This window comes from Benincasa hispida, chromosome 9 (genome assembly GCF_027475165.1).
Source record: "Benincasa hispida cultivar pf3 chromosome 9, pf3_genome.v1.1, whole genome shotgun sequence".
In the NCBI taxonomy this organism is placed as follows: domain Eukaryota; kingdom Viridiplantae; phylum Streptophyta; class Magnoliopsida; order Cucurbitales; family Cucurbitaceae; genus Benincasa; species Benincasa hispida.
This window is the reverse complement of record NC_143486.1, coordinates 23,636,679-23,657,455: the sequence shown is the minus strand read 5'-3', so window position 1 is coordinate 23,657,455 and position 20,777 is coordinate 23,636,679. Positions and strand designations below refer to the sequence as shown.

General features: G+C 36.3%; 1 protein-coding gene across 7 annotated transcripts; it reads right to left on the bottom strand.

Moving 5' to 3' along the window:
- Positions 1 to 460: 460 nt before the first annotated feature.
- Positions 461 to 5,817, bottom strand: LOC120084585 (Mitochondrial substrate carrier family protein). 7 transcript variants are annotated; one of them, XM_090318344.1, is made up of 10 exons: positions 5,724 to 5,817; positions 5,482 to 5,598; positions 4,788 to 4,860; positions 4,457 to 4,693; positions 4,215 to 4,382; positions 4,007 to 4,056; positions 2,888 to 3,020; positions 1,589 to 1,626; positions 1,244 to 1,367; positions 461 to 718 (listed from the first exon to the last, which is right to left on the bottom strand). In XM_090318344.1, the coding sequence occupies exons 3-9, from the start codon at positions 4,824 to 4,826 to the stop codon at positions 1,271 to 1,273; spliced, it is 762 nt and encodes a 253-aa protein (XP_090174470.1). In that variant the 5' UTR covers positions 4,827 to 4,860; positions 5,482 to 5,598; positions 5,724 to 5,817; the 3' UTR covers positions 461 to 718; positions 1,244 to 1,270. The 7 variants fall into 7 exon arrangements, with proteins under 7 accessions (XP_090174470.1, XP_038896317.2, XP_038896318.2 ...); XM_039040389.2 differs by having other exon boundaries at positions 4,788 to 4,849; positions 5,724 to 5,813; XM_039040390.2 differs by having other exon boundaries at positions 646 to 704; positions 4,788 to 4,849; positions 5,724 to 5,813.
- Positions 5,818 to 20,777: the final 14,960 nt, after the last annotated feature.

Sequence of the window (20,777 nt, the reverse complement as noted above, 5' to 3'; positions counted from 1 at the left end):
AAATAAAATAATATTTTAAATTCACTTCTTTATTTTTTTTTAATCTTCAAAATTTTGTTTAGTTTTTAAAAACACTGATAGGTGAGACAAAAAGAACTTATAAATGATAGTGTTTATAAGCTTAATTAAAAATAATAATAAGAAGTTTGTGGTGCTAAATCAATTATTATAGTCAATAATTATTATCATTGATGAGTTATATTAGTATGTGTTTGAGATGCATATTATTTCATTCTGAGTTATAAATGATGATAGAGAATGGTTATAAAATAGCAATGAAGATTTTCAAGTAGTTTTCCAATAGCTAAGTGTGAATTATAATAATTGAGGATTTCAACTATTATAATGAGAAGCTCAAGTATTGGGTGGACTCTAATAACTCACTCCATCCAAGGTAAATTGGAGATCCATACACTCCCTAAATGGCTATCGAACGGGGCATTAATTGAGATAAAAGAGGGAAAGGGAAATTAAAATTCTCCATAAAATTTGGGAGAAATATTGAGAAAAGTTGAAATGGATAACACAAAAGTACCTGTCATGATAGCTGTAGTCCAACTCCAAACCAGCCAACTTCCTTTGAAGTCAATTAAACACAACTTGGTTGGTTGTCCTTGTACCTAAATTGTAAATGAAGGAAGGATTGCCAGTTCAATATGCTTCAAAGCAACTAAGTCTAAGCCTTTGAGTTGTTCCAATTCAGCCTGAGATTGGTCAACTATGACAGTTTTCAGACCATCAAACCCAAAAATTATAATAGAGGAAAGGAAACTTGATATACACTAAAAAAAAAAGCAGACCAAATCAACCATGGTCTAATAAAGAATTAAGTTTTGACCCTTTCCAAGGGATACAATAATCCTAAGAATACAAACAATATGGAATTCAATTGGGAAAAATGGTCCATATAATAATACGTGCATGTGGAAACCTCATCGAGGTGGCCTAGACTTCAAGTTTAACCTCTAGATGAAAAACTTCGTAATTTAAGATTCTTATTGTCTCTTTGAAGCTCATAGAAGCCTCCCCAATGATCGATGGGGTGACCGGGCACCTAAGATCCCGGTTGAGAAAGAAATAGGGTGGAAATGGACTTCTCAACGGGGGGGTAAACAATTGAGTAAATAGAAATAATATGAGGGGTTCATCAGCAATTCAATGAAAAGGAGATGTCTTTTATCATTTTTTTTTTCTTTTTTCTTTTTGGTTGGAGGGGGTGAAGAGGAGATTAAATGTTCCTCACTTGGGACTGTATGGGTTGGATTTACGTCTAGATTGCATTTAATCCTGCAAGCTGGCGTAACTTCTCACAGACTATGAATGTGATTGTGGTTTGTGGACCCAATCTTGCAAAAATGGCTAGGCCCCTGCAAATATTCTGAGTCAGCAACCTGTTCTTCCACAAAGCACTTTTAAAGCTCATAAAAATGCATGTTTCTTTGCATAGGTCGAAACAGTAATGTAGCTATTAAAAAAATTAAAAGAACTTTATTATATGTCTGTACTGTTTCTAAAAAGGAGCATATATACATTTACAAACTTTTTTGAGCTATTGAAATGAGCGATTGGAAAAGCACAACATACTCACCCCTTGTAAAGTGCCAAAGGCCCTTCAGTTAGCATAACCTGAAATTAATTCCACAAGTCCATGATGAGACTGAGAGGGGACAAGCAAAATGTTAAGCCATTCTACACGCCATTGCTAAAAATAATATGAAAATGGAAAAGAAAACACAGCTCCCTAAGGGAACTGAGAATCACAGTGAAGATCACGAGTGAATCCCCAGCCACTTAAAGAAGGGCCCTCAAAATGGATAGAATGAGCATGCTTTCTGAGGCCTACTGATGTTGTGAGACATGGGCAGTAAATTATGGACCATTGTAGTTTTTTTATTAGCAAGAACGAGAAAACTAAGAGTAATGAAAGCAGGACTAAGGAGGATCAAACACTCCCAGTAATGAAGGCTTCCCTATTAAACCAACCTGCCTATAAAGATCAGTTGCTCACCACCAGGTTAGAGATCGATTCAAATAATCAAAGACACGGAAAGGCAACTAGAATAACAATCAAAGTTGAAAAGGAGATGGAGGAAATGGTATCGGTTTTTCTTTGGCATGGGTATCTTGTTGCCACTATACTTGAGCAATAAATTAAAATATTATACATAGACATGCAAGTAAAATTACTTTTCAACCGAGTACAAATTACAATGTTTTATTTTTTATTTTTATTCAAGATCAAGCTATAGGTGTAAGCAAAGTAAAAGTCAATATGGTTGAATCTTATCACTGGATGATTATCATCTACGAGTGTGCAAGACACTAAAGATAAATGAATATAACCAATTCAATGAAACAGTGAATTGAAGTAAAGAAGCAGAGGGTTTAGATAGTAGGAAAGTTGAGATAATATTAGTCTTCATTCATCATTGATGTAACACTCGGAATATGCCATGAACCTTTTTTTTTTTTTTGGGATAAGAACATATGCCATGAACTTAGGTGAAATAAAAATTTGACTAGAAAAGTAGATTCTATTAAGATACAATATCTTGGTTTCTGTCATCTTAAAATGAACTTCTTACAGAAATACTTGGTTAAGATATTTAATTTTCAGGAAATAGACAACCTTCATGCTGCTAGATAGTTGCGTTTAAGATTCTTTTTTTAAAAAAAAGGGAAATTTTCGTTTGCTAGGAACTGCATAAATTTTCCACCTCCCACATCGAAGTTAACATTAATTAATGCAGAAAAATGCATGGACTTAAAAGGGGAAGAATGAGGAATCACATTGTGTGAAAATCCAATATGTACAATGCTATTTGCATATGAAGAATACATTTAGACACAAGACAAAGGAAAAGAGGTTATGTGGCAGGTCATATACCTGATATGCACAATGTAGCCCGTTCTTGTAACTTCCAGCTCTTTTAGACTCACGTTGTAACATAAGTCGTGTTTTAATCATGTCAATAGGCGTTGTCATGAGAGTACTCACCACACCCGCTACTGTACTTGAGCTTCACAAGGGTGCAACACATGTTAAGCCATTGATGTAAACTATGAACCAATATTTAAACAGTTGAATTTGAGGCAACTAAAAAATATTTTGTTAATAATATCAACTCATTTAACTATAATCTTGGCTTCTTGGATTGGAGTCCCATTTTGTAATTTTTCTAGGTCTCCTTTTTTTTTTTTTTGTTGGGTTCTTATTATATTTATTTACATATATGCCCTTGTACATTCTTTCATTTCTCCAAATGAAAGTTTGGTTTCCTACAGAAAAATAAATAAATAAAGTTCAAATGATATCTCACTGTAGAACCAAAAATAAATAAAACATCTGCCAATTGGTAGAATTGGGTTGAGATGACAATCTAAAAAGTAAAAACCAAAAACACAGCTATCATTTACAATTGTAAACTAAACAAGCTAGTATGAAAATATTGAAAAGTCTCTTTAATAGTTCCTGAAATGCACTGGAGAATCCTTCTTCGACCAGTTATTGTTGGACACAAGAACATTAAGCTTCAAGAGGAAACTTTCTTGATATTTTGGACAAATGTACTGAGTTTCAGACCAGATTCAGATCCTTTAGGCACAAATTCAATTTTAGACATCCTTCATGGTATTTGGAGAAATAGAATGGTTATTTTAACAAGTAAAAGGACCAAGGAGTTTGGGATCATATCCATTTTATGGTCACCCTTTGGGCTTCTACCAACATAAACATATAATTTCCTTTTGTTTTTGTTTCTGGGTGATCAGATTGTCATTACTTTTCCTCAAAGCTCCAAATTCTTGTTTAATGCCAGATTTTTTGTCCTGTTAACCATTTAATAGCTGTTTATATTAACGTGATAGTATATTACCTAAAGGCTAAAAGCACGCATTTTCCGTTAGGGAGCATGCCGTTATAAAACACATGAATTTTAAGGCTCAAATGAAAGGGGAAGTAAAATAGATAACAGATTATTGGTACAAATAGTTCATAGTTTCATACATGAGATGCAAAGGAAATCCTTCTTGTAAGGGTGTCCACTTAACTAAAACCTGCAAAATACAAAAAGGGAAAAATCTTAAGAATAAAAAAGACATAAGGATGAATACACTTGCAGAAATATAACATATATGTACAGTTTCAAGAATCAGAAACCGTAGAAATTACTTCATGCATATTCAAATTGAAAAGAATATGCTTAGAAATAGACCCGCTTAGATTCATCATATGTTGCCAGCTGAGATGCCGTCAAAGCACCTGCTCTGGCCATAGCAGGGCCAACACCCTTCCAAAGAGCTTTTAGTCCCTCCTCGGAAACAATTCTGGACATTTCTTTGATTGGTCCTCTGGTTGAGTTTGGATTCATTTGTAATCGCACCTGGCAACAATAAATAACTTTAAGATCTAACTATAATTGAAAAGTTAAGTAATGAGAGACAATCTAACTATCACCTTGAGAACTTCAACTGGATTGGTTAGAGCGGTTGCAACTGCACCAGAAATTGCTCCAGCTCCAATCTTAACAAAGATATTGGTAGACCCGAAAAGCAAATCAGAAGCATACTTTGACGGTTCATATAAACCTAAACGGAGACCTCCATAGAGAACTGATCTTGTAAGAGCTGGTGATAACCCCAAATATAAAGACCTTGGCCCTTCATTATTCAACAGTTGCAGAAATACTTGTCCCTATGCATGTCCTCAATTAATATACTATATAGAACAAAAAAGTTCAAGAAAAAAAAAAACAAAAATAAAATCCTTATAAGAAAATCGTGAATACCATTCCAATCAGAGGCCCCCTCCGCCCCACAAGTTGCATTTGCAATCTTACTTTAAGTACATCTGCATTCAAGCTGGACACAAATTAAGATCACTGTTTGTTGGCTATAGAGTCAACTTCTTCTCTCTCTCTCTCTCTCTCTCTCTCTCTCTCTTCTGAAAATTAAGAATCATTCATGTTATTTCTATGAGGTTTGGAATACGAAAGGGTTATGTCAACAAAAACCGCCATAAAACAATCAATTCCTTCTAGTTCAAGAATTCTCTTATTTATTCCTTCCAGTTCTCCATTCATCATTCATATATCGATTGTAGCATGTACTGAGCATTATTATATCAAATAATACATGGAAAAAACTATAAAACAGTGACATCAAGGGATAGTACAAATGAAAGGCCACACATCAAGAAGTGATTGCTATGAGTGTAACAGTTACCCAAACAGAAAAAAGAAGTTCGTTATAAAGTTCCACAGACCATTACATTCACCATGAGCGTAACTCTAAGGAAACAAAACGGTTGCATCAATTCGAGGTCCACCAAAACCCAGCAACTTACAAGAATGACATACATTTAATAGCCCAATGAATCACAAAATACCCATCACTGACATGTGGATTATAGATTTCGAAACCACAAAAATAAGAACCGAAAAGGCATAATTCAAAATTTAAAAGGAAGAAAAGAGAGAGAACCTAAAGGGTGAGTAACGGCGGTGGCGACCGCGACGGAGAGTCCGCTGGTTCCAAAATGGTAAAGAACATCAGACGGAGAAGCCGCCCAAATCCGCCTCTCATTGCGCGCCAAAACTCCTGAATACAGTTGGGGAAAGAAAAATCAGTGTGAAATTGATCGGAATCCAACCAAACAGAAGTTCAACCCTCAAAATTGATGGAATTGGAAGAGTAATAATCAAAGATGAAGGAAAAGAGAGAACCTGAAATGGAGGATTCTTGGGACGAAGATCCGTTAACCATTTCCCTTTCTGTTTTTCCCAGTTTCCCCCGACATTGTATTTATACTACACACTAAAAATTCCTATAACATAAAGTTTGAAGATATAATTTAAATTTTAATTACTTAAATTGAATTATTAAATATTTCCAAGTAATTTTGAAAAACAGCGACCAAAATTATATATTCTTATTTCAAGTTAATTTATAATAAATAAATATATAAAAATAGATGGAAGAATCAAATTAAAATACATAATGATGTAATTAGAATGAAAATTGTGAAATAAAGATACAAAAGTGATATAATAACATAAATTATTACTTTAATTATGGGATAATTCTTTAGTGGTTGATTTTTGGATTGAAAAAAAGAAGAAAATAATATATTTTCCAAGAATTATATAGCTTGATTTTCAAAGAAAATAAATTATGGGGTAATTATTTAGTAGTTTATTTTTTAAATGAAAAAAATGAAGAAAATAAAATATTTTATAAGAATCATATACCTCAATTTTTTAAAGAAAATAAATTTAATAAATTAGACATTAAATAAATGAAAATCTCTTTGTAAACAACATATGTATGGATCTTCGTATTATAATTTTTTTCAATAATTTTTTTTCTTATAAATTTAGTAAAATTGATGTTGTTTTCTTATTATTAGGATCCAATATCTTAAATCATTTTTAAAAAATTACAATAAATCTTCTCCTAGCAAAATAGTGTTTTTAAGATTTTGTTTAGAGCTACTGTGGATTTACTACTGATATTATAATTTTTTTAATTTATTAATACATGAGTTTGATGAATCGTTTTTTTAGTATGTCACTATGATATCAATATTTGAAAATAAATCTAAAATCAAGAGAAAAATGTTTTTTTTTTTTTTGAAAAAACTGCTTTCATAGTTTAATTTATTTATTCTTAAAACATAAATCTTATAGAGCTTAAATTCTATAAGATTAATCACACGCTCATGTTACCTCCAAGACCAATCACACGCTCAAGAACTAAAAAGATACAATTAGCGTTAAATTCTAGCCTATAAATGGAGATAGACTCAATTGAGGGGATTCAAGTAGCAACATCTTATCAGAAGCTCTATAATTGGTTTCAATTGATGCTACCTAATGAAACCGATTAAACTTTATTCAGCATTTTTTTTATTTATAAACATACCTTAGTGTCTTGGGTCTTTTTTTTTCACTATTGGATCCATATATGTTTTATTTGGGTTTTTAGTTGTTTTTTAATTAGGGATAAAATAGACTTTTTGTTGGGGTTGATGCCCTAAATCTCGTAGAGTCTTGTAGTTTGTAATTATATTATACAAATATTTTATTTATTAATAAAATATGTGATGTCTTATTTGACATTTAGTAGCATTAAACCCTAGCGGTATACGCAAGCACACACAATCGAAGTAATAAATCCCAAATAGGGTATCGTTCTTAGGGACCAGCGTGAGAAAAATTTTCCTACCTTAGCTATCACAACAAAAGATGATTTTTATCTATAACTATGGATAACAAAATTCAGTTTCATACAAGAACAATTTAAAGCAAAATAATTCCAGGATATTGTTTCATTTAGGGAATACAATGAATATGACATGCAATTGATTGAAATTGATAGATTGAGGCTAGAAGTTCTAAAATCAGGAAATTCTCTCTCGAACTCAAACCATCCTAATAACTACCCATTGACCAGAATCTCTTCTATCGCTTGAATAGTTACAGCATTAAGACCATTCAATCACACTCCTTATTATTCTAAATTCGCTCTCGTGCACTTTCAAATAACAATCTAAATTATTGGGTCCAGCGAATTAAATTCTCTCTCGAGACATCTAATTAACTTAAGTTCATTCAATTAATGGTCAGTTAATCAAAAGCATTAAGCACGAACAATTCAGAAATCTATGCAAAATCAATCAATTGTAAATTCAAATACTCAAAGTAACATCCATAAAATCTACCAACACCCCAAAATAAAAGAGTTTAGCCACGCACGATTTCGATAACAGTATTCAACAAACAAACAATCATTATAGCAAAAAATAAATTAACAAAGAAGAACGATCTCCCCTCAATAGATTCGAATTCCAATCATGATCTTCTTGACTCTCGCTACGAATACCGGATTGTTCTTCAACAAAACTGCACGATCACGATCAATCTTCTTGTCACAATCAATCCAGAAATGCTCTCAGATCAACTCTCAATCAAAATCTCGAGTCTTCAACAAAAAACGATCAAAATTGCTCTGTTTTGACTATTGTACAGACTAGAATTTAGGTAAAATCTATCAAAGTCGACTCACTTTTTTTCGTCCTCTCCTCTTTCTCAGACCTAGCAGCACAACACTATTATTTATAGTATGCTCGCATCATTGCAATGTTGGCGTCATGCCAGTCACGCGTCAAAGTCGTAGCGTTGCAATGCTGGCCTGTTTCCAATTAGTCTCGGGTCTACAGCGTCAGGGATCAGCGTTGCAACATTCTTCCAACTCTGGCTCCCCCGAATGCCTTCCAAATTTCCATCTTTTCTTGATCTTGGGTCCTTGGTTTCTTCCTAATTCCATAGCCAACCCGTAATTTCTCAAAATTGGAGCTTTGCCTCGGTTTTTTTATCATTTTCACACAAATTACTCCTGATGCTTAGTTTCCTGAAATTACTCAATAAACCACGTCAAACCAAACAAAACTAGCAATATTAGTTCTAAATTTGAAGATAATAAAAGTAATTTTTAGGTGCTTTTTGAAGGAACTCTTAAACAAGAGCATCCATGAGCAGGTTCAGATCTTTCCTATTTCATTATGACCGAATTACCACACACACATTCTAATAGACATGTATGCATTTTCACACTAATTATAAGTATGCTTTGACAAATAAAATACAATAGATTGAGTAAACATACCAGTTGAAGATTATCTTCACACGAACTCAATCTAGCAGAAGTGACTCCTCTACAATCCAAATGGCCCAGCAAACAGTCGGCTACCAGTACCACGATTGTCTACACGAATGGCAGCGCACGAACAAGCAACAACCGGGGACGACATCAACACTTAAAGCCCTTGGTATTCTCAGAGTGAGAATCTAAAGAGTGGACCTTGATGGAATTGGTAAAGGAAGGAGGAAAGGACGATCATGTAGAACGACAAGCAAGTGGGAGATAGTAGCTGACTATCGTATAATTGGGTGCTTGTCGCTTAGAGAAAGGTACACAATTGTGTAGGTTTTACTAAGCGATCGTTTAGTAAAGAGTAAGTGATCGTTTAGAAAACTCGGCGCGTTAAGCGATCGTTTAGAGAAAGTGAACGAACGTTTAGAGAATGCGTGTGATCATTTAGTGCACGCGGGTGTGCGATCGTTTAGGCGATGGGTGCTATCGTATAGTCTCTTAACTAAGCGATCGTGAAGTTTCCATACCATGAGTGATTTTTTCGAACTCTTTCCAAAATGAAACCAATTTTTATTTTATTCTTTAGTTACAATAACCAAATTCAATTTTCCCACTTTCGCACGATTCAAGATAAATTCCCGACTAATTAAATAATAAATGAATATAATCATATTATATTCTTAACCTATAGTTTGATATCATATATCTACTATAGTAATTTCTCCTCTACTTGATATAAATCATATCTATATCTAATTTCCTCCAAAATAATGTATCTCATACATTTAGTCAATTATATCATATATAATTGAACTCCCTCTTGTCAATTTGAACATTTTAAACTGACCCAAAAACTTATTCTCGACCTTATCCAAGCTACCAAGGGAACCTTATGGACATGTGGCTCGAAGCTCCAACAGTACGTGAATAGCTAACTAAACTCTTTAGTTAGGAGATCCACCATCCGTTAACTGCCAGACATTCCACTAAAGACTAACAACTTAACTCTTCTTACCACATATATATTTTTTTGTCCATCGGATATTACCAATCATGAGTACGATGACCCTTCACAGATGTTCGTAAGTATAGCTGGGCCAATTTACCGTTTTGCCCCTGTAGTTACATTTCACTCCTTAAGTACCACTAATTCCTCAAATGAACAATACAACATAGTCCAACTATGTGAACACCTCTCGGGCCAAGAGAAGGTGTGTGGCGCCACATCGTTCAAGCCCTGGAATCAACCCTTAAGGGAGCTATCTATCTACTTGCCCCTACTTTGGGGAATGAGTGAATTCCATCTTGTGTAGCTAAGTTCCCAGCTCCCAAATCAGACGAATCCCCAAAGTGGTAGGTTTGAGTCAGTAACCTAGCCACTCGCACCCATACAAATCAAATGACCGCCCTCAATGGCAGGAGTTCCCAATTCACTCAGGATTGAGGTCATGTTACATGTGGTCATCCTAGTGAAGTGAAGTCCCAGTCATGAACGGTGTTACATAATGAGACGTTAACACTTTGTAGTCAGGTCTTATACAAACTCTTTGTATAGGACGCCCCCGGTCGCATGTCCCCTACACGAATGATTAGGATCAGACCATTTGTGACAAGTCACAACACTTGTGACCATTCCATAAAGTGGGCCGCATCTGTAGCGTTATCAGGATAAGGTTTCCCTCCTATATCCATATATTACAAACCATTTTGGTTATCACTTAAGACATGATCCACTTGTATGTCACCACGTACATGCTTGAGTTACATACAGATAACCAGGGATTTTAGGTTTATTGGTTTGTGGTAAAGCAAATAAAACAAACAACTGAGCAAAATCAAGAAGTGAAGTAAAATATCATATATTATACATTACAAGCATTCATACAAACTGTTTACAAACTATAGGTCACGAGACTTTAGGGCATCAACCCCAACAATCTCCCACTTGTCCTAAAGCGAAGTAGGGTGTACAAAAACTAGTACAAAACAATAAACTAGGGCATAAAAGCCCAATACAAGAAAATCTCCCACTTGCCCTAGTCCAGCCACAAGGTAATCCTGTAGACCCATGCTCTGAAGGTGACCCTCAAACACTGTAGCCGTGAGAGTCTTCGTAAACGGGTCAGCAACATTGTGCTCCGAAGCGATCTTTGTGATGATCACGTCCTCTCGATGCACTGTCTCGCGGATCAGATGATACTTTCGCTTTATGTGTTTATCACGCCTGTGACTCCTAGGCTCCTTGGAGTTCACCACTGGCCAACTATTATCACAATAGAGGGTAATTGGCCTAAAAATATCTGGAATAACTTCCAATTCTATCAAGAACTTCCTAAGCCAGACGGCCTCTTAGCAGCTTCGCAAGCCACTACGTACTCCACCTCCATAGTGGAGTCGACGATGCACCCCTGCTTAGTACTTCACCACACTACAGCTTCTCCATTAAGAGTAAAGACTGACCTTGAAGTGGACTTGCGAGAGTCCCTATCAGTCTAAAAGTCAAAATCTGTGTATCCAGTAAGGATCAAATCCATATATCCATACACGAGCATGTAGTCCTTCGTTATCCGAAAATACTTGAGGATGTTCTTCACTGCGGTCCAGTGACCCTAGCCTGGGTTAGATTAATACCTATTAACTATGCCCACAACGTACAGATGTCTGGACGAGTACAGAGCATCGCGTACATCAAACTGCCAACGGAAAACGCATATGGGACCCGTCTCATCTCCTCAACCTCTTGAGGCGTCTTAGGACACATGTCCTTAGACAAAGTGACTCCATGCCTAAACGACAGTAGGCCCCTCTTGGAGTCCTGCATCGAGTACTTGAGCAACATCTTGTCAATGTACAATGCCTGAGATAGTGCTAGGACTTTGTTCTTACAATCCCAAAAGATCTGTATACCCAGAACAAACTGAGTCTCTCCCAAATCTTTCATTTGAAATTGGTTCGTTAGCCAGTTCTTAACTGCAGTCAATAGACCTACATCACTCCCAATGAGTAGTATATCGTCCACATACAATACTAAGAAGACTACTGAAGCGTTGATGATCTTCTTGTAAAGACAAGGTTCATCAACGTTCTGGTCAAACCCATACGACTTGATCATAGTATTAAACCGTATGTTCCAAGATCGAGACGTCTGTTTCAGCCCATAAATGGACTGATTCAGTTTGCAAACCTTTTTCTCTTGACCTTGGGCTATGAATCCCTCGGGTTGCACTATGTAAATGGTTTCCTCAAGATTGCCATTCAAAAAGGTCGTCTTGACGTCCATTTGTCAAATCTGATAATTATAATAAGTTGCAATGGATAGGAGGATGCGGATCGACTTTAACATGGCAACAGGCGAGAAAGTTTCCTCATAGTCGACTCCCTCTACCTAGGTATAACCCTTTGTCACAAGTCGAGCCTTTAAGGTTTGTAACTTCCCATTAGCACCCCGTTTGCGCTTATAGATCCATTTACAACCTATAGGTCTAACCCCATCAGGCTGATCTACAATATCCCATACTGAGTTGAAGTACATCGACTCCATCTTGAGATCCATGGCCTTGACCCATTCATCTCGGTCTACATCCTCCATTTCCTTCTGATAAGACAACGGATCCTCAATGTCGTCATCTGCTACTATAGCAAGAATTTTCGTGAAACCCAAATAGCGAACGGGCAGGTTTACAACCCTCCCACTGCGTCGAGGTTCCCTCAACTCTTGAGGTGGAAATGACCTACAACATGAACTACCACCAACAACTCTTGCTGATGAAGCGGGCTCTTCAACAACTCTTGTTAAAGTTTCAGTAGTTTCATTGGAAAGCTTACGCAACACGACTTTACTATGTGAATTGTGCTCCCTTATATGATTCTCCTCTACGAAAGAAGCGTTTGTGGAAACAAACACCCTATTTTTCGACAGATCATAAAAATAACCCCCTCGTGTACTTTTGAGGTAGCTTACAACGAAGTATAACCTCGACCATGGTTCCAATTTCTTGAGATTTTCCTCAAGGAAGTGTGCAAGGCAACCCCAAATGTGAAAGTGACGTAAACTAGCTTTACGTCCGTTCCACAACTCTAGAGATGTTCTCGTAACATACTATGAGGGAACACAGTTGAGTATATATACTGCAGTCTCCACTGCGAAATCCCAAAACGAGTCCGATAAGGAAGCATAACTCATCATCGAACGAACCATGTCCAACAAGGTTCTATTTTCTCCTTTCTGCTACACCATTTTGTTGAGGTGTACCCAACGCTGAGAGTTGGGAAACGATTCCATGTTCTATCAAATAGTCCTAGAATACCGAGTCCAAAAACTCTCTACCTCGATCCGATCGAAGTGTTTTAATTCGTCTATCCAATGCATTTTCAACTTCAGCCTTGAACTCTTTGAACTTTTCAAAGGATTCAGACTTCCGTTACAAAAGATAAACATACCCATACCTAGAGTAATCATCAGTAAAACTGATAAGATACTCATAGTCACCCCCGGGCTTGCACATTCATAGGACCACAAAGGTCAGAATGTACTAACTCAAGAGGCTCTTTGGCTCGATAACCTTTTCCAATAAAATGTCGTTTAGTCATCTTACCCTCAAGGCAAGATTCACATACCGGTAAAGAATTTTCTTCTAACTCACTTAGAAGTCCATTCTTCACCAAACTCTTGATACTATCGAGATTGATGTGTCCTAATCGAAGGTGCCAAAGTTGGGTATTTTCTTTTGGAGAAATACATCGACCTTTAGTTTGAGTTACGACAGTTTTAAGCAATTATGTGTTATGGAGGGAACTAATGGCTAACGGCCTTAGCACATACAAGTTACTTTCCAAATATGCTATACAAATATTAACACCATCTTTATGAATAAACACTTTATCCACATTAAAAGAAACAATGTATTTACATTGTAGCAAGCACTTTACAGAAATAAGGTTCCTCTTAAATTCAGGAACAATATATATATCATTCAAAATTAGAAACCTGTTCTGTAAAGCTAACTGGAACCCTCCCACTACCACAGTTGAGATGACGTGTCTAGTGCCTACTCGCATCGTCGTCTCACTGGCCAGGATCTAATCCCCTGAAAAGAAGAACAAACGTGATTAGTGGCGCCCGAATCAATTATCCAAGAAGAATCATTATTCTCCACTAAACAAGTTTTAAGTACAAGTAAATCATATTTACCTTTATTAGCCTTGGCGACCTTCCTTTCCTTCAGCCATCAAGGACAATTCCTCTTCCAGTGTCCATTATGGTTGAAGTGGAAACATTTCCCCTTTTCAACCAGTGGTGGACGCCTTCTTGGGGCAACAAATGGCGGGTTAGTAGGCGCCTTCCCTTTTCCCTTACCACCCTTCTTCTTCTTCCCCTTTGTAAAGTTAGAAGTAGAATGTGCAGACTTTGTTCATGAGGTCGAACCTCTATGGAACGTCCTGGAAGATGAAGCAACATTTGTCTCACCCTTCTTCCTCTCCTTACTTTTCAATAAAGATTGGTAGGTCTGCAACTCGTTAAGGAGAGTTGTAAGGCTGTATTTCACTTTGTTAAGAATCTCATTACTAATAAAGTGCAGGAAGCTCTCCAGCAAATAATGTAAGATTATGCTAACCTGACTACCATCATCGATGGTAGACCCATTCAACTCTGCCACATTGAAGTGGACCATCATGTTAAGCACATGTTCACAAACAGAGGTGTCTTCTTCCATTTTGGAGTTGAATATATACTTAAGATCCTCGTGCATGAGTTATTCAGACGGTTATCCAAACATTCCCCGAAGGGACTTCATGATCTCATGCATTGAGACCATGGGCTCATGGTTCTTGGCCAAAACTTCAGAAATACTTGCCAAGATATAGGTTCGGGCCTTTTCATTCGCCTGTGTCCATCGCTCGTATGCCTCCCAAACATTTCGAGCGGCATTGGGAGCTGTAATAGGAGGACAAACCTTCATAATGGCAAACATGAGATCCTCGATGATCAGTATTGTCGTGATCATGTGTTTCCATGTTGAAAAGTTATCGCTAGTTAATTTTTCGATGCTTAGCAAAACTAAAGTGGTTGTGGTCATTTTCAAAAGATTGTTGCTAAAAAACGAACAAAACTTTTATCGGATTTTTCTAAACCACAATTTAACCAATCAATTTTGCAAAACAGTTTCAAGTACCCTAAGTGAAAGACTTCTATTTTGCAACGATGCCCCAGTGAGGCAGGACAAACGTCACCGGTGGGGTGATCAAATGCCCTTTTCATTAGGATGAGACATTCTCAACCATTAGGCAGAACCAACTCTTGGAACTGAACCTAACAGTCATCATTTATTCAGTCCATAACTGTTAACCTTTAACAATTCCGCATAAGTGTAACCCCTTGCTTCGATGCCAGAGTCCCGCCCTAATGAGCCCACCATAGGGAAGAAGCAGATTAGGACAAGACACTAAGTAATCTTATCCTCTTACATGAGATTAACTAAAGAAATGCGCAAAACTGCCATCCTATATAGGGACACTCCCAGGGTGCCTTGAGGCGATGGGCAGAAACTTTATTCAATTCAACGAGGGAGACCGAGGGATATGTTGTTGCACTTCTCGCTCCCACTTACTATGAACACTCTCTCTCCACCTTGATATTAACCTACCTAAATACCATCCTTTAGGGGGACACTCTAAAGGTGCCACGAGGCCGAGGGTGGATCTCACGGTGTGGACTATATAGGAGAAACGTGAAAGGTTTAAATGAAGCATCATATGCCCTAAGTACCTCCCACTAAATGTTCTACCTAGGGGTTCATTAACCTAGACAATCCGGCTACTGATTTAGTCTAAGGCATCTTTCCAAGTCTACTCATAAACAACTTTTGTCTATGAATCATGAACAAGTTCAAGTAGTCACATTTAAACACTTTAATGGACTATCCTTAACTTGCATGCATGCACCAAATCTTTCTAATTCACCTTTCCAGGTAAGTTCCCAAGTAGGGGTGTTACGTTTCCGTCAACTTAAATACCCCAGCCTAGACAGAACCCGCATTAGACAAAAGTTCCCTTATAGATAGATTTGCTACACTTTAACCTTTTATTAGTCAATTTAATCCTATTAAACTAATTAAAAGATTAAAGCTTAATGGTTGCTAATCATATTAGAATCGTGATCTTAGGTCTATGTTATCCAAGTTTTAAACATTTTAAAACCGTGAATTAAACCTAAGTATGCATGCATGTCTTTCTTATTGTTTTTAGTTCTAATTTCTCTTTAACCATTAAAAAGAAATAACTAAAACACATTGCGCACAACTAGGTGTTTATAACGCTTATAAAGAAACCTATGTGTCATGCTTCATGCAATGTTCGTCATTATTATACATAACTTTTATATATGCGTAATAACCAAGCAAACATGTTTTCCATATACCCTTATACTATAACAATTATAATATAAAGATGATGCATGTCGATGCTTTTTATGCTTGCATAAATATAACTCTTATATTATATGATGCATGAGCATGCTCTTACATAATTAAATCATGCTTCTCTAAATTATAACATTTATAATAAAGAGATGATGCATGACCAATACATAACCTAAGGTGGGATTTACTATATGTGCATACCATATGACATATAAAAAACCATACATCTCATGTAATAAACCAATGATTACCGGGATGAACCTTTACAAAACCAGAATGAAATAACTCTATCTATTACATTTTTCATCGAGCAAACCGGTGAACCAAGTCTTGCACCACCAGGAGAACTCCATCGTTCAGTAAACGCCGTAGGTATATGATCGCTTAGCGCACACTAGACGATAGTGCAAAAGCTAAACGATCGCTTAGATGACAACGAGGCTGCAAAGCCTGATCGTCTAGGCGATCGCTTAACGCGACGAAAGGTAAATGATTTACAATGCGTTACTCCGCGATCGTCTAGTGTGCGCATGCGTTAAACGATACCCGAGCATCCGATACTCAGCGATCACTTACCCCATCGTCTACACGACCCGATCAATTCTTGATCGTCTTCTTCCTCGAAAAACATCAACCTTTGCTCCGAACTTTTTCTCGAACAACTCAAGACTCAAACTGACTTTGAATTACAGACTCAATAACGATTAATAATGCCCGAAAACATAGGGGCCTTTACAATTAACCGATAATGTAAAAGAATTAAATCAAACTGAGGCTAACATCCCAGAAAACTCCATTAATCCGCACATCCACAACAATTTAACAGTTAAATAGAGCAGATATGTACCCATCAAGAATGTATATGCAACTCGTTGCAACAATGAAATTGGAATATCAAAATCTGGCTCTGATACCAATTGAAGGATCTCTTAACAAAGAGCATCCATGAACACGTTCGAATCTTTCCGATTTCATTGTGACCGAAATACCACACACACATTCTAATAAATAGTTATGCAATTTACACTAATTAACGGCATGCTTTGATAAATAAAATACAATGGATTGAGTTCACATATCAGTTGAAGACTCTCTTCACTTCGAACTCAGCGTAGCGGAAGCAACCTCTAAGTTCTTTATCGCCCAACAAAACAGTCAGCTACGGCAGCACGATCGTCTACACGAACAAGCACGAGCAAGCAGGAGCGGGGACGACACCACCACTTAGAGCACTTGGTATTCTCGGAGTGAGAATCTAAAGCATAGTCTTTGTTGAATTTGGTAGAGGTAGGAGGAAAGGGCTAATCGTGTAGAATGATAAACAAGTGGGAGAGAAGACTATCGTATAGCAGATGCTTATCGTTTAAAGAAAGCTACATGATCGTGTAGGTTTTACTAAGCGATCATCTAGTAATAGGTAAACGATCGTTTAGAAAACACGGTACGCTAGGCGATCGTTTAGAAAATCTAAGCGATCGTTTAGATAAAAGCATGCGATCGTTTAGACACACGGTGTGCGGTCGTTTAAGTGATAAGCTCTATCGTATAGGCTCTCAGCTAAGCGATCAAAACGTTTTCACACCTTTTTTTAGTGTTTTCGAACTCTTTGCAAAATGAAAACTATTTTCATTTTTATTCTTCAGTTACAATAACCGAATAAGGATTCTCCCACTAATGCACGATTGAGGAGAGGCTTTCAACTAATTATCACATAATTAACCAATTTAATTAGTAAATGAATATAATCATATTACATTCTTACCCTATAGTTTGATATCATTTATCTATTACTCCTCCACTTGATATAAATCATATTTATATCTAATTTCCTTCAAAATAATGTATCTCATACATTTAGTCAATTATATCATATATAATTATCCACTTCAATTATATCATATATAATTGAACTTGTCAATTTGAACATTTCAAACTGACCCAAAAACTGATTCTCGACTTTATCTAAGCTATCTAGGGGACCTTATGGACCTGTGCTCGAAGCTCCAACGGTATGTGAATAGTTGACTATACTTTTTAGTCACGAGATCCACCATCCGTTAACTGCCCGACATTCCACTAAAGACTAACAGCTGAACTCTTCTTACCACAAATATATTTATGTGTCCTTCGGATATAACCAATCATGAGTACGATAGCCCTTCACGGATGCTCGTAAGTACAACTATGCCAATTTACCGTTTTGCCCCTATAATTACATCTCACTCCTTAAGTACCATTGATTCCTCTAATGAACAATACAACATAGTCCAACTATGTATGAACACCTCTCGGGCCAAGAGAAGGTGTGTGGCGCCACATCGTTTAAGCCCTGGAATCAGCCCTTAAGGGAGCTGTCTATCTACTTGCCCCTATTTCGGGGAAGGAGTGAATTCCATCTTGTGTAGCTGAGTTCCCAGCTCCCAAATCAGACGAATCCTCAAAGTGGTAGGTTTGAGTCGGTGATATGGCCACTCGCTCCCATACAAATCAAAGGACCGCCCTCAATAGCAAGAGTTCCCAATTCACTCGGGATTGTGGTAATGTTACCTATGGTCATCCTAGTGAAGTGAAGTCTCAGTCATGAACGGTATTATATAACGAGACGTTAACACTTTATGGTTAGGTCTTATATAAACTCTTTGTATAGGACGCCCCAGCTCGCATGCCCCTACACGAATGATCAGGATCAGACCATCTGTGACAAGTTAAAACACTTGTGACCATTCCACAAAGCGGGTCGTATATGTAGCGTTATCAGGATAAGGTTTCCCTCCTATATCCATATACTATAGACCATTTTGGTTATCACTTAAGACATGATCCACTTGTATGTCACCACGTAATTGTTTGAGTTACATATAGATAACCATGGATTTTATGTTTATTGGTTTGTGGTAAAGCAAATAAAACAAACAACTAAGCAAAATCAATTTGTGAAGTAAATATCATATATTATACAACACAATCGTTCGTACAAACTGTTTACAAACTACAAGACACGAGACTTTAGGGCATCAACCCCAACACTAAGGACACCACCGCTTGCCTACTTTGTTATTTGTATACAAGAATCTAGTTTGTGGGATCAAAAAGGTTTCTTGGAATAATGGAGGGGAAAACAAATTTTTCTAGAGAGGAAATGTTATCTATATTATTGAGATTGAGAGATCTTCAGAGAGAGTTTTTTTCTTCAATCTCAATACATTTTGATAAAGAGGGAGAGAGAGAGATAAGAGATGGACAACTGCAATAACCCCCCATCCACGTTAAAATTAACTTCCTACATGGGGGGTAAATTTTATTATTTAATTAATAAAATATGAACTCATATTTAATATAATTAGTTAATTAATTACTTAATTACTTAATTAATCATTAATTGAGTAATTTAAATTAAATATCATATATTTGATTAATTATGCAATTGAATTATATCAAAATACATATCTCTTTCATAACCTATAGTTAAAATATGAATCTCATTCATATTAGTTTTAACCTATAGTTTCTATATGAATCTAATTCATATAACTAATATTTGAATTTTATTCAAATATATATCACTCACGTATATCTTATAGTTTAAATATGAATCTCATTCATATTAATTTTAATCTATAGTTTTTATATGAATTCCATTCATATGACTAGTATTTGAATCTTATTCAAATACATCTCTCTCTTATATTATAATGTATCATATATATTATATTAATTGTATCTCATACGATTAATTTACATTTTTCCGTTTAATTTGAACAAATCAAATTATTCCAAAACTAATTTATTCTTGTTTTATCCTTAGTGAGCTAGCCCAGGGGACCTAATTGACCTACAAATTAGAAGCTCCAATGATAAAAGATTAAATTATTTAAACTATTTAATAAAATTAATCGATATTCATTAATTGAGGGTCATTCCACTAAAGACCTACAGTTGCACTCTTCGCATGGTAGAATATTTCTGTGTCCATGGATATAACCATTTCCAATAAGTCAACTATTCACAAATTGCTCGTAATTATAACTAGTTCATATTATTGCTCTGATACCAATTGAAGGAACTGTTATTCAAGAGTACCTACGAGCGGAAGTGGATCTTTCCGATTAATTGCGACAAAATTACCACATATACATTCAAAACATACTAATATGCATTCATAATGCTAAAGAGATCAAGAGATCATACCAAATGAAGATTTATTCTTCACAGCGAGTCTAAAACCCAACCGTCTACCTCGAACAATCACCACTTGAACAGAAGGAAACGAAGATGATACCACCACTCAGAGCCCTCAGTATTCTTGGAGTGAGAATTCAGAGTGTGGGCTTTGTTCGGATTTGTAGAAGGAAGGAGGAAGAGAGACCGTACACAACGATCAAGCAAGTGGGAGATGAGGTCATCTATTACATAGACAAGATGTTTGATCGTTTAGGTGAAGTATACGATCGTGTAGGAAATGGTAAGCGATTGTCTAAACGATCGTGTAGGAAAGGGTAAGCGATCGTATAACGATCATGTAGAAAAAGGGTGAGCGATCGTCTAAACGATCGCATAGGAAAGACTAAGTGATCGTTTATACGATTGTTTAGTAAATATCGGAAGCTAAATGGTCGCTTAGGAAAAGGTAAACAATTGTTTAGTTAATAGTGCGCGAAGGTGTAATCGGTAAGCGATCGCTTAGCAATATCGTATATGTAAGCGATC

Bases quoted from the DNA above. Each gene is read 5' to 3' on its own strand.
- LOC120084585 (XM_039040389.2), bottom strand. From the start codon at position 5,763: ATGGTTAACGGATCTTCGTCCCAAGAATCCTCCATTTCAG. The intron at 4,850-5,481 runs GTTCTCTCTCTT...GCTTGAATGCAG, and splicing joins CGCCGTTACTCACCCTTTAG to ATGTACTTAAAGTAAGATTG. The intron at 4,057-4,214 runs GTCTATTTCTAA...TGTATTTTGCAG, and splicing joins CATATGATGAATCTAAGCGG to GTTTTAGTTAAGTGGACACC.